This window comes from Borostomias antarcticus (genome assembly GCF_949987555.1).
Source record: "Borostomias antarcticus genome assembly, chromosome: 2".
In the NCBI taxonomy this organism is placed as follows: Eukaryota; Metazoa; Chordata; class Actinopteri; order Stomiiformes; family Stomiidae; genus Borostomias; species Borostomias antarcticus.
The window spans coordinates 17,470,208-17,485,207 of record NC_140235.1 but is presented as its reverse complement, the minus strand read 5'-3'; the positions used below and the strand labels follow the sequence as shown (position 1 = coordinate 17,485,207).

General features: G+C 43.8%; 1 protein-coding gene across 1 annotated transcript in view; it reads right to left on the bottom strand.

Moving 5' to 3' along the window:
• Positions 1 to 15,000, bottom strand: part of sema5a (sema domain, seven thrombospondin repeats (type 1 and type 1-like), transmembrane domain (TM) and short cytoplasmic domain, (semaphorin) 5A) — a 176,973-nt gene that overhangs the window by 22,633 nt on the left and 139,340 nt on the right. The window contains exon 16 of the mRNA XM_084458537.1: positions 1 to 19. This exon is cut by the window's left edge and continues 207 nt beyond it. Within this exon, the coding sequence (XP_084314663.1) occupies positions 1 to 19 (19 nt within the window). The remainder of the gene's footprint in view (positions 20 to 15,000) is intronic.

The following is a 15,000-nucleotide window of genomic DNA, read 5'->3' as shown; positions in this document are numbered from 1 at the left end:
TGTTGCAGGACTGGTACTCCTGCAGCGACAACACAGAAGGTCAGTCGACGACCGCCACACGCCGAAACCACAGAATTGTGATCACAGACAAAACCCAAAACCACAGAACTGTGATCACAGACAAAACCCAAAACCACAGAACTATGATCACAGACAAAACCCAGTCGCTGGGTTCTACTGTACTGAACATAGGTGAAGAATGCACGTTGCAGTGCTGAAGGCTGTTACATGAATTAATGTAATTATAAAGTACTGTAATAATGATGAACTGTACGAGCAAAACTCTACTAAACATATAAGAAATAGAAAATCACACCTAGGTGGTGAAGTAAGAGATGCAAGGTTTATGAGCATTCTCTATTGTCCTCTAGTGCTGGTGTGCAACGGCATTGGCGACTCCTGATTGCTCTAAATGTCATGCCAGGAACGGACACACGGACACACACGCCACGTATAGAAGCAGTCGGACCGCTGCACAGCTCCATACTCTCTCTCTTCTCTATCAATGTGAACTCAAACACACTGCTGTTCCACGAATCCTGTCAAATTAGCAGGCCTGTCAGTCCTGTCGTGGTCTCAGATGAGTTGGAGCCAGGCGTGTGCCCTCCCTCCCTCCTTCCCTCCCTCCCTCCCTCCCTCCCTCCCTCCCTCCCTCCCTCCCTCCTCCCTCCCTCCCTCCCTCCCTCCCTCCCTCCCTCCCTCCCTCCCTCCCTCCCTCCCTCCCTCCCTCACTCCCTGCTTCTCTGCTTGTCTGCCTGCCAGTCAGCTGGCTCCCATCAGATAGGGAATACTCCCATTAGGCCACTTGCTGAACATGACAGGGGGTAAACCAGCCCGGCAGGAAAGGTCACTGATCAAGCCTGAGTTCTCACAGAAGGGCAGGACGGTGCAGGGGGGGGGGCAGAGACGCAGAGGGAGGAAGAGTAAACGGGTGCGGGCAGTGAGTGGCGAGGCATATGATTAGACGGAGAGAGAGCGAGAGAGAGAGAGAAAGAGACAGAGAGGGAGGGGTGGAGGAGAGAGAGAGAGAGAGGGGCAGAGGAGAGAGAGAGGGGTGGAGGAGAGAGAGACGAAGAGAGAGAGAGGGAGGGAGGGGTGGAGGAGAGAGAGAGAGAGGGGTGGAGGAGAGAGAGAAAGGGGTGGAGGAAAGAGATAGAGGGGTGGAGGAGAGAGAGAGGGGTGGTGCCGAGAGAGAGAGAGAGGGGTGGTGGAGAGAGAGAGAGAGAGGGGTGGTGGAGAGAGAGAAAGGGCTGGAGGAGAGAGGGTGGGGTGGAGGACAGAGAGGAAGAGGGGTGGAGGAGAGAGAGAGAGACAGAGAGATGGTGGGGTGGAGGAGAGAGAGAGAGAGGGGTGGTGGAGAGAAAGAGGGGTGGAGGAGAGAGAGAGAGGGAGAGAGGGGGGTGGTGGAGAGAAAGAGGGAGAGGGGTGGAGGAAAGAGAGAGATGGGGAGAGAGAGGGGGGTGGTGGAGAGAAAGAGGGAGAGGGGTGGAGGAGAGAGAGAGGGAGAGAGAGGGGGGTGGTGGAGAGAAAGAGGGAGAGGGGTGGAGGAAAGAGAGAGAGGGGGAGAGAGAGGGGGGTGGTGGAGAGAAAGAGGGAGAGGGGTGGAGGAAAGAGAGAGAGGGGGAGAGACAAAACACATGCCCTGGGGCGCCGCAGCCCATCACTTGCTAACGTCTCCCTGGCTCTATTAGCGACTCCGACGGCGTGCTCTCGCACACGCCTCCCTCGAAAGAACACCTCCCTATTTTCACTTCATCTCTCCTTTCACTCCGTATCTCCTTTCACTCCATCTTTCATCATGTCCCATATCTTTTTTTTGTGTGACTAAAAGCGGCAGTATAAAATACATGCTTTCCGGCGGGCAATTTGTATATGTATGGAGAGGGCTTAAGTGTGGCCTGGCGGTCTTGCCAAATGCCTGCAGAGAGGATGGGGGGGAGGAGGAATACGTCTGAGGTAAAACAGCACCGTCATTGAGAAGGGAAGGTGATGCAACCGCCATTGTCTCGCCTCCTTATTTATTCATGCTGAGCGGGCCTTGACTGACTGCCAGACCTTGACCAAATAAGATAAAAATTCCTTTTGTTCATCCGTCAGCTTGTCACACGCACCTGGGCTCTGGACAGCGGAGCTCAGACTTCATACCTTTCCCCATCTTTTTTCTCTCTCTCTTTTTCTTCCTCTCTCTCTCTCTCACACACACACACACACACACACACACACACACACACACACACACACACACACAGACACACACACACACACACACTCCCTCTAACTGTATCCATGCATTTCTCCCTTCCTCGCTTTCTCATCATCTTTCTCAGTCAGTCTACCCGCCCACCCTACCGGCAACCAGGGACAGGAGCCCAAGGTTAAAGACACTTGGGCGTGATGAGAGATTGGGTTAGGGAGATGATGAATGAGGGTGACACCCCTGCGATGCTTCCCTCTCAGACTGTCCCACTCAGTAATGAAGCAGCATTAATATTTTTACATCGTCAGACACTGGGGGGCGGGGCCGTGCCAAACCCAACAACCACAGTTATAAAATCAACACCCAGCATGCACCTGTAAACAGGAAGTGGTGTTTGTTGTGTGAGTTGCGGCGATGTCCTCCCCAAACACATATGAATATTTAATGCACGTTCTCTTGCTAGGCTAAGGGGGTAGTGTTTATGTGCAGGGCTAAGGAGATAATTGCAGAGATTAAACAAAGCTGCCAATGTAAAATTAAAAGGTAAAACAAACAAATACTATAATGATACTTCATACTCTTGACTTCATATGCATTAAGCTCTCCAAAACCTTTGAGATGCCACTTTTAAAACATGTTTTGAATAATGGAATTTGAACCAAGAGCCAAAAAAGACATAAATGAAAGTGTTAGTATAAAGTGGTGGATGCACTGAAACAGCCCAAAGCTTCATCAAACAGCTCCACCCACACTCTCTGTGAACAAGCTTTCATTACAATGAGCAGCACTGTAAAGATGAATCTCTGAACACAACAGAGGAGAGATATGAATCCAACGTTGAAACATTCAGTCTAACAGTCCTGTCACAACACATCTAACATAAATAAGCAACTCTCTCTCTGTCCCTCTGTTGGCTCTTTCCTCAGACACTGTCAGCCTGTCAGCAGTCATATTTGGAGCGGGTATCCGCAGGGGTCCCGGGCAGACCGTGACAGGATTTTTTATAAATTTACGCTTTGCATAATTTTAACCAAGAATACTGCTCCAGAGCCAGCCCTGCTTTCAAACGAGGAAACAGTGTTTCGACAGTGGAACCTACCTAGCTAGGCATTGTTGTCATTATAACAGGTGATGATAGCACAAGTATTTTTTTTTTTTTTTTTTTACTGTAGGCTATAATACATTCGGTTCCCCTTGTGGTGCTTACCTTGTCGTGGTGGGGAATCTTGCATGTCTCTATGACCCGGATAGCTATACCGACGGGGGCTCAGCCCCCAGCAGGTTCAACCAAGTCGGGCAGGTATTCTGGTTGGAGTCCAGACCAAAATCAGCACCTGGTCCTACAGGTTGGGGGTTGGGCGTGGGGCTAACGACTCCACCCCAAGAAACTTTGATGATTACTACTAACACGGACCTAGCAGTGGACTCAAGCCAACCTGTTGGCAGTATGACCTCTCCTGATGAAAGCCTGCAATGGGAAGTCAGGAGAGCGAAAGGTAGTCTACTCGGGTCTGCACCATGTTTGAAACATCTAAAACAGCCCAGGTCATCCATGAGCGACGGCTCAACCATTCTATACTCTGGGCACCACGACCAACACCCTCATGGCCCTCATGGTCTCCAAGGAGAAGTCCAACACCCTACTAGAATGGGAACCCCTCAGTGACAGGCTGATCAGAGCCCGCTTCAACTCCAAGCACTGCAAGCTCACCATCATCCAGTGCTATGCACCAACTAATGAAGTGGAGGAGGTGGATAAAGATGCCTGGTATGAGGAGTTACAACAGGCAGTCTCCAAAGTTCCCCAGCATGATATGCTCCTGATAATGGGGGATATCAATGCTAAGGTCGGAGCAGACATACCAACAGTGAGAGAGCCATGGGTAGGCACGGCTGCGGTGTGCTGAATGATAATGGCGAACGCCTCGTTGACTTATGCCTTAACAACAACTGTGTCATTGGCTGCACTTTCTTCCCACACAGAACGATCCACAAGCTCACATGGAAGTCACCTGATGGTTCCACCATCAACCAGATAGACCACATCCTGATCAGTGGAAAGTGGCGCAGGTCTCTTCAAGATGTCCGAGCTTGCTGTGGAGCCGATGCGTGAAGTGACCATTACCTTTCAACAGCCAACATCAAGCTGAAACTGAGGAAAGTGGCCAAACAGAGTTAACACAGGAAACACCTTGACGTAGCCAAACTGAAATGCCAAAAGACCATACAAGCATTTAGATTGGAGTTGAGGAACCGCTTCAGTGCACTGGCTGACTCCATAGGGAAAGCCCAGATATCAACAGCAAGTGGGATACCATCAAAAAGCCTTATGTAGAGTCAGCCACCAAAATCTTAGGCTACAGAAAGAGGAACAAGAAAGAATGGCTTACTCCTTGCACCTGGCAGAAAATAGAAGAGCGGAAAAAACTGAAGGCCAAGATGTTGAGCACCAGATCACCTAGACTCCTGCGGTGTGACCAATAAGCATACAAGGAGAAGGACAGGCAGGTAAAGAAGAGTGCCAGGAGGGACAAGAGAGCATTTGTAGAAGACCTGGCAGATACAGATGTGGGAAGTTAGAAATGTCACATGCTGCAGCATTTCACCTTTGCGGTATTTGGCAGGGAAATCATGTGGGAAATCTCGTGGGATTTCCGACGGGTGTTATTTCGTTTTAGTGATGCACCACCGCCAGGTGGCGTCTTTGAGTAGATTTAGCAGGCTGGGCTCAGTGTTTTTCTCCTATAGTCTACGAATGAAGCATCATTAAGTTTCACATTCTTTAATTTAAATGCTCTGTTGTAAAGCACTTTGAGCTGAATTTATCTGTATGAAAGGTGCTATACAAATAACGTTGAATTGTTATTATTACCTTGTTCTCAAACACATGTTTTCTCCATCTGGATGTAATTTAATTATAACGAACACCTATATCTAGGCCTACAGTAGCCTATCTATCTCGGTAACTGACGTCGGGTCAAGAAGTGGTGGCTGTTAGGTCAAATGCTCAAAATAACAGTATTGTTAATATATTTGTTAGTAAAGATATGGTGAACGTGGGGGTTTTGCGTTTTGTTTCTGGAACGCATTCAACTGGTAGGCTACTCGTAAACCCCGGAAGTAAATTTGAAGACGGGGCACCAGCTAATGTAGTCTGAGCGCAGTAGAGATTTATATATATATATTCAAGATCATTCAAATAAGAAAATAGTGTGTATGTTTTTATTTATTTATACCGGCCGCCAGCCGTTCCATGAACGGCTATAGGGAATGCGCAGTTTCGCGCTGGCTACAGCCTATTATATGCACAGTTTCGCGCCACGTAGGCTATTATAAATAAGTATTATTCATTGGGGGAGCTTGGACTCGCTGGGGACTGGTGGAGAGACGCAGAGCCTCCCCAGATGCGACATCCTCCAGTTGGCTGAAGAGCTGCGCGCTCTGGCGTCCAAACAGCCACCGGTGGCGCCCCTTGCAGTGTCCACAGAACAATACCCCCACCAAAATACCTGCATGGTGAAGACAAGCTGCAGCAAGAACAGAACTGTCTACCAATGCATGAAGTGCACCATAGCTGTCTGTGAGAGGCTATAGCAGAGGATATGTGCGAAGTGTATTTGAGCTGCCGCCTCAACCGTGCGTAAGAGCAGAGCGCATCAACTCGTGTATAGCTACAACTAGTAGCCCATAGCCATTAAAACGGCTTACTGTTTTATTCATATATCAACTAGATAATTCGATAATAATGAGTAGCCTAGTAGGCTATAAAAGGAATTCAATAGGGCCTAATAAGCCTTAAGTTGTAGCCTAGGCTACAGTACAATCACAAGACGCATAGGCCTAGCCTATCGTAAAAAGTGTTGCGTTCTCATAGGCCTATATTAACTTAGATAATTATTAATTATGCTCAGGTCATAATGTCCCTTGAAAATAATTCCCTCTAAGCAGAATTTGAATTGTATTAAAATAGGCTAAAATTAAATTTCCACATATTCTGATTCCTTCTAGGCCTATATAAAAAAAAAATATATTTTTTTAATGTGTAGCCTAGGCTATAGGCTTCTGCGATGAACAAAACAGCCACAATGTAGCCTGCTTAGCGAGCGAGAGGGCAGTCTACCATAAAGTGTAGGCTATAGCCTAACCATAATGTAATATATCTAGACTACATGCATTGTGGTATTTCTTCATATAGCCCAGCCTGCAATTGTTTCTCAATAAACAGTTATGTCATCCTCTGAGTCCGAATGTAGGCTAATAGACCGGCAGCTCTAAATGCCTTCCCAATCAATGAGACATGGTTGTAAAAATTGTTTTATTGATGAAAAGGGTAAAACTGAAAAACATGGAGAGTCATTGCATTGATCGATGCAGTCCGTTCAAATAGGTATCAAAAGATAAAGTAGGCCCATTTAAAATGACCAATTACATCTTCAAATCCCTTCTAATCTTGGCCTTTGATAGGGTTTTTTCCCGCCCTACTGCCAATTATATCCGAACATTAACTATCTTGTGCATACAGAGCACAAACAATGAAACAATTAAAGCTGCTTCGCAGCGATGAGGCGGGGCCAGGCAATTTCCGACAAGTTTAGGAGCAATAAGCGAGAGAATAGGAGGACAACAAGAAAGTTGACATTCCAATGTTAATTTTGTACATTCATATCGTATCGTAAAAACATTTGTAAAACATTTTGATGCATTGTAAGCTCGATTTTGATAATTCAACAATCTGGTCAATGAGTTTGAATTACAGTCTGAACATCCAGTGGAGCAAGTTGTGTGGTGTTAATTGATTGAAAAATGTGGGATGAGATATGTTTATTAATTTTTTACAGGTTTTGTCTGTTTTTCTTTATAATTGAACATTAACTTCAGCAGCTGTGTACTCAGTCAGTTGCCAATCAATCGATTTAGTCATTGTAGTCCTCGGCGGGGGCTGGGTAGGGTTGCCAACAGCGATGTCTTCGGAGCTTGCGTTGGATTGTGGGTAATGTAGTTTTCTCTGTATGTAGTGTTGGTTTCAGAGGACAGAATTAAACATATTTTTAAAAATTCAATTTTTGAGATAAAATTCTGAAAAAATCATACTACATCTTGGATATGTGGCCAATGTTGTCACTTTTTATGAGGATGATCAGACATTGATTTGGCGAGAATTAATAGGAACTGTATACAGAACTGTTAACAGTAAAACTTTTTGAAGTGCTGTGGGCTCTATTTTTCATATTTCAAAAATCTGTGAGGATCGTTTGGTAAGGACAGTCTGAAGATACAGTAGATCAATTTTGGTGTCAATTGAACAAAAAATGTGGGAGGAGATAGGTTTGATAGGTTTTACAGTTTATGAAGAAATCAGAGTGATGGACTTCAAAATTCCTGCAAAGTCAAAGCGTATGAAAGTTTTGTCTCACTTGGGACTACATTCACGTGGTGGATTTACAGTGATAGCACCTATGGCTGATTTGTTATGATTTTTTTTTAAGTTTTAAACTTTAGACTGTTGCTGTAGCGCCACCTTCAGGTTTATTGACCTACAATGCAGGTTGAGGACTTTGGGTATAGTACTGGAGCTTTGTGCAAATTTTGGTGATTTTTTGTCCACGGGAAGTTAGACTTCAGTGGAAGATGGAGAATAATAATAATAAGTAAAACATTTTCATGCATTGTAAGCTCAATTTTGATAATTCAATAATCTGGTCAATGAGTTTGTGAATGACAGTTTGAAGATCCAGTGTAGCAACTTTAGTGTTAATTGATTGAAAAATGTGGGTTACAGGTTTTGTTAGCTTTTTTTTCATAATTGAACATTAACTTCAGCAGCTGTGTACTCAGTCAGTTGCCAATCAATCGATTTAGTCATTGTAATCCTCGGCGGGGGTTGGGTTGTGTTGCCAACAGCGATGTCTCCGATTCGTTGAGCTTGCGTTGGATTGTGGGTAACGTAGTTTTCTCTGTATGAAGTGTTGGTTTCAGAGGACAGAATTAAACATATTTTAAAAAATTCAATTTTTGAGATAAAATTCTGAAAAAAATCATACTACATCTTGGATATGTGGCCAATGTTGTCACTTTTTATGAGGATGATCAGACATTGATTTGGCGAGAATTAATAGGAACTGTATACAAAACTGTTAACAGTGAAACCTTTTGATGTGCTGTGGGCTCAATTTTTCATATTTCAAAAATCTGTGAGGATCCTTTGGTAAGGACAGTCTGTAGATACAGTATATTAATTTTGGTGTCAATTGAACAAAAAATGTGGGAGAAGATATGTTTGATAGGTTTTACAGTTTATGAAGAAATCAGAGTGATGGACTTCAAAATTCCTGCAAGGTCAAAGTGTATGAAGGTTTTGTCTCACTTGGGACTACATTCACGTGGTGGTTTTACAGTGATAGCACCTATGGCTGATTTGTTATGATTTTTTTAAGTCTTAAACTTTAGACTGTTGCTGTAGCGCCACCTTCAGGTTTATTGACCTACAATGCAGGTTGAGGACTTTGGCTATAGTACTGGAGCTATGTGCAAATTTTGGTGATTTTTTGTCCATGGGAAGTTAGACTTCAGTGGAAGGAGAATAATAATAATAATATAGGCAAATACAATAGGGTTCCGGCAGCTACGCTGCCTGGCCCCTAATGAAACAAATAGATTTCCTCCCTGTCTATCTGTGGCATTCGCTACCAGCAAACACTGAAAATACAGGTCCTCAATTTATTTAGATTAGACTAGCCTATCCAACTGGACCACTCCAATGAATGTTGAACGTAGCCTACTTTTATTCTTTAGGTTTTACAGAATCGGCCTACAATGTCCACACATGCATGCGCCATCTGACTAGCTCGTCACTCGCCAGCGAACCTGGATTAGACTATTGTAACCCCCCCCCCAAATAATTTTATATTCAAATAAACTGGATGAACCGGTTTCCTAGCCCTGGATCGTGGGGAGGGGGGTAGCCTGCGTTAGCGGGTGCTTTGGCATGACCGGCCATTCCACAAGTGTTGGATTTAATTCGCTAGTATGATTGATAGATGGATGGATTTAACGTCCAAAGTAGATAGTGCAAGTATTGTATAGGCCCATGTCTAAGAGATGAATGGTTGTAACCATTAAGTCAGCCAGAGGTAGGCCCTACTGTAGATTATCAGCATTATCACCAGTCTCAATTTATGTTTTCCTCTAGGCTACGTGTTGCCATTCATTTAAACCACCATCTCATCTAGACTACTTCTGTTGCTGCATTTTTACATTTATGCTTTCATGATTTTAGAGCGCAATAAACATTTTCCAGGATTCCAATAAGTCCATCCATTCATCCAACTTTGTGCTGAGCGCAGCGCAGGCTGGTAGCCTACTGTCAAGGATCACGACTGATGCACTCCCTTAACACGTCTCGCAACTCCCCAGACCATCAAGAGAATTTCAATATGAAAGACCTTGGGATTCCAGGAGTCAAGGGCCGTTTCAGACGGGGAGCGATATTCCGCCTGCATTCTCGCGCGGATCAGCGGGGGACGCACGCGTCCTGCGCGCAGCGGGGAAAGCTGACTACAATTCAGCTCTTGTCGCGGGCAACGAGCACGCGCGCGACAATTTCACGGGGTCGCGCCCGCTTGCCGCTCCGCCCCAGATTGTCCGCGGCTCCCAAATTGTCCGCTCGCCTCTCTCATTGAAAATGAATTACAATGCGCGGATATCGCTCCTCGTCTGAAACGGCCTAGTGTAGCAAGTCGTCGGTCTTCATGACGCACTGTTATGCTTGTTTGCTGTAGATCCAGTCATAGAAGCGGGCATCTCGTCCGGCGATTTGAAACAGCTGGTCAATTCACCCCAACAAGAATAGCCAAGAGAAGGACAAAAATGAAACCACAAACGTTACTACTGGTCTTGAAACAACTGTGTTAGCCTAGTTCCATATGAGAACACTCCTCGGTCCAATTCCGTATAGTAGATCAGCCTTTGTCCACGTAGTTGCTAGCTAACTGTGTGTAGGGGAGAACCGGGTCAAAAGTCGCACTTTTTGGTTTGATTCCATTTACTCCGATATTAATAGAGATAGAGATTCCACATTTTATGACAAACAACTTGCACATGTCCTTCACTATTATCAACTGTAATGTTCGTGCTAGGATATAAGAGTTTAACATAAATAGGGCGAGAACGGAGCGCAATGCGCCTTTTGTCCCTGCCGAGCGGGACAAAAGTCTCATAGGAGAGGGGCAAAAGTCGCACTGCTGCAAAGTGTGTCCTATCTGATTTTTTTGGCATGTAATTCTCTTTACTTTCAACGAATGTATTATTAGACATAATATCATAATAATATATATAGCCTTCAACGACCTCCTGAGCTGCCTGCCTGATGGTCTCAGGGCTAAAGAGACCACGCGTCGTTTTCCTCACCCTAAATATTGGCATGCTATCAATGAAAGAAAATACATTGTAAATAAACATGGTTTTAGGCTATTGTTTTTATGTAGGCCTATAGGTTAAGCTATTTGTGTTCATAAGGTAACATCATTGTAAACGAAAGTAGCCTATAGCCTATAATCCAATTGACTGGAACCAGGGGGTTTGACAAAAGTTAAGAGGCAAAATAATTTGTCTTGACTGCATTCAAGATGTATCTTTCACATTAAAACTACATACAAAGCTGACCAATAGCATTAGAAAGATCTCTTCAAGAGCTTTCATTTCACCTGTTCATTCTGCCCAAATGTCACTCGCGCCCCCCTCTGGTTCTAAGCCATCACAATGCGACTTCTGTCCCTCTACGGGATGCGACTTTTGTCCCGCCACGGTCTCCTGTCATTTCTCCCTGGCTTGCAGGCACGACTTGCTCGCACGAAACTTGAAAGCTATGTTATCATGTAGCCAGTAGATATGCTAAGTAAATTGAATATGTTTGCAAACTAAAACAAGTGAACACAATTTTACAATAGAAAAATGCTTATGAGACCATTATTTTACTTATATGGGGCAAAAGTGGTTTCTCTTCCTGCTTCTGCCTAAGCCCTCCTCAATACCACAACACAACGGTGTCATGTTTTACCGAAGGAGAAGTGAAGAAGACGGTAGCTCGCAGTAGCCAAAGCAGTTAGCTAATGTTAAGATCATTCCTCTAGCTGCTTTGCTGCTAATGCGAGTTCGTCTCCGTTCCTGCCCGAGAAACAGAAGTTGAACTAATAGCATCAAAATCAAAATAGCTACAGGAATCATCGTTGTAAAGTTAGCTATCTGCTTTTTAGCCACCGACAGCTACCGTTAATATTACGGAAGCTGCTGTCGTGAGCTAACGTGCTATCACGGTCTTATCGTGCAGCTTCACAGGCTGCTATTAGCAGACAGCACTAAAGTTGACAAAATCACACTTGCACATCATTAGAATTCCAACCATTTATATGGGATTTATCATTAAACTAAACATGAAACCTGAATACTACCTGATATTTCAACCTGCTGCCATCAGTGATCGGCGCATCTGCTTGTTTGAGTCATGAATATCTTATGCAGTTACATTCCATGTAGTGTCCCAAAACTAAATGTGACAGCGGCTGGTGATTTGGTCCGCAACTCGGCAAACCCCGAAATGCGCTAGAGGGCAAAATACATAAAAAAAACTTTTTTTTTCGTTTTTTGTTTTATTTTGTATTACCAAAGTTGAAGTTGTGAAGAACCCACTTACTATAACAGACAACAGTTTTAGGTTCACGAAATACGTTTAATTAGTCTGCAAACTAAGCTAGTTTTTAGCTGATTTCGAGCCGGGCTTGGGGGCGGGCAGATCGATTAGCATGATTTGGTTTCATTGGCTATTGCTTCCGGGTTCTCCGCCCCCACCCCCCCAGCTTTGTTTACATTCATTCCCAAGTTTAAGCATGGATGCTACAGCTTTTGCTAAAGAGAAGACGGGGATGGCATCCAGGACATGGAAAGAGTTTTAAAAGCAGCTAAAACTCCAGCAGAGCAGGACTCGTTCGTACACAGAGTTTATTCTTGATGTCCTGTGATACAGAGATGACTGTATCAGCAAAGCAAGTTGCTACCAAGCGAACGCGAACGATGTAGCAGATTCACACCACCGCCAAGCATTCTGCTTTGCTTTGGGGTAAGCTGATCTTTATACTATCTGTGCTGTTTACATTACATTAACGTTAGTCGTTTAGCAGTAGCTCCTTTCTAAACAAGTCTAGCTAGCATAACAAACTAACAAAGGCTAGCTAGCTAACGTTAGCTAACATGCTAGTTAGCTGAGCTAGCCCTTTGTTCCTAAACTAGCCAGCGTGGCAGCTAATATCGAGCTAGGTAGCTATATTATAGAGAGAAACAGAATGAGAGAGCATGAGAGCTATGGTAGTCTGACACCTTTGTTTTTTGTTTTGGTTACAGGATGAGCAAAAAGGTGAGGATTTGCAGCTCTCCCTTGGCCCCTCCATACCAGCCAGCAAGAAGATCACTATGCACTACAGCTTTGATTTTGCACAACAGGTGAGAATACGTTCATCCTATCATGCATTAGCTAGTCTATTTAATCAACACATTCTGGTACTATTTTATCTATATGGAGTGCCAGTACTGTGGGCAATAGTTTAATGTAGTTTCTTCCTTCTATTCTATTGCAGTTTTGATACTGAGAGACCTGGCATGGTTGTGGCCAGAGAACACCGTGATGCATAGGCAGTCGAGTTTCAGCTGCTGCGCAAGCCTGATGTCCTGCCCCCCAGAGAAGGTCTTCTTGTGCAAGCCCCACCCGGACTGGACATGGCCAGACAGACGTATCTCTTTGACAAGATCAGAGAGTTCTGTTCTGATGAGGGACGAGACGTCACATGTCCCCCGCCAAACTCCACAGCAGCTCAGAACAAGACTGTCCGCTTGTAGATTCACTGCAGATCATCAGGACGGACAGCACTGCAGGAGAAAGGCCACAGCCTTTCCTGTTTTCCTGTTTGTATACTGAAGCGTTGCTTGTTCTCTTGCACAGACTTGCCCACACTTGCACAGACTGCATTGTTAGAATATTGAATACTGAGCTGAGTACTGTTGTTATTACCTTGAGTATTGAGCTGGGGACTGTTATTACTTTGTTGTACACTTGATCACAATGAACACTATGCACCTCGTCTATAAAACAGACAACTGACTGTACACTTTAACACTTAGACTGTTGCCTTTTTTTGTACACTTTACTACTTATGCTTGTACTTTATATCATGTATGTGACAATAAAGAACGTTAAATTTGAACTTCATCTTATATTGTGTTGTGAATGCAGTTAAGAACAAGATTAATACTGACTCAAAGAGTATGGGGTCATCAGTGAGAGAGCACCTCACTTGGCAGCCACTCTCAGGTAATACCCCAAGTTGACAGCCACTCTGGCAGATAATGACAGATTGTCCAGTGGGGGAGTGGCTGGGGGTGCGGATACCAGGCTATTGTTCACGCCCATTACCTGGCAGTCAGAGGTGTGAAAATGTTGGAGAACTTTGGAGGAGGAATTCTCAGCTAAGTTGATTTGGCAGTACTAGCATTCAAATAAGCATATCTTCTTCAACTATGTTCAGATTTCAATGTATGAGACCTCATTTGAAAGCTTACAATCTGCACTTTCATAATCTGTTAAAAACTGAAAAATGACCTTTGCCTAGTTGAGGACCAAATTACCAGCGGCGGTCACATATTGTTTTTCTCTTCAACTCATGAATTCATGGGGGGACGCAATTGTCATGGCAAGTGCATTTTGAATGGGTACTTGGGTGCAAATTGTAATTAAATTTTTCAGGATGCATTTTAGGAACCTCTCAGGCTAATATACCTACATAAGTGATAAAAAAAACAGGAATCATTGCTTCTTTCACACTCCGTTATGTCTCTATTTGGGCAGAATTAAGGGAAAGTGAAAAAACAGTAGAAAGCAGCCAAACGTGACAAGAGGCATGCGTAACGCAAAATTGCATTACATTAGGCTCTTATTGTATTACTGCCTCCCTGCTGAGACCACTCATATGCAGTGCATTATGGGATGCAGAGAGGAGTGTTTTTTATTTTTTCTGAGTCGCTTGATTATGCACAACACCTTTAACACACAGCCGCCCAGAGGAGAGTAACTGAATAATGTGCACTGGGTTCAGAATGTGGCCTATAAAATTAAAAGGTGGTTTGATATGATCCTTACTGCCTCACACATAGGCTGACTGGACTGTGTGTGTATGTATGTGTGTGTGTGCATGTGTGTGTATGTGTGCGTGTGTGTATCAGTGTGTTAAAGACACCATTTATGTACTGTACAGTACATGTATTTTTCTACGTATATAACAATTAACATTTCGTTGATGAAAACTATGGCGAAAATTATCAAGACAGGACAATAACTAAATAAAAACTAATTTATGATGACAAAAGCTATGACAAAATCTATTGACATTTTCGTTAACAAATAAAAAATAGACGGAAATGTCTAGAAAATGATTTGGGAAGAGATCCAATCAGAATGCTGAGATTTCTGAGAAAGTCCTGGCTCACGTTGAAAAAACACTGAACACAGGCAAGAGGAGCTCACAGAAAAGTAATTCAGTAGCTTTGTCCATCAGTCTAATATATGTTTCCTCCAGGAATATACAGTATTCTAGAGAAATGGTTAAATAATGCGTTATTGCACTTTAACTAAACCCATTCAATTTTAGTGGACTAAATCTACTGTAGAATTAGTCAACTAAAACTAGACTAAAACAATTCAGATGATTAAAATATAACTTAAACTAAATAGCATTTTAGTCAAAAGACTGACGAAAACTAAA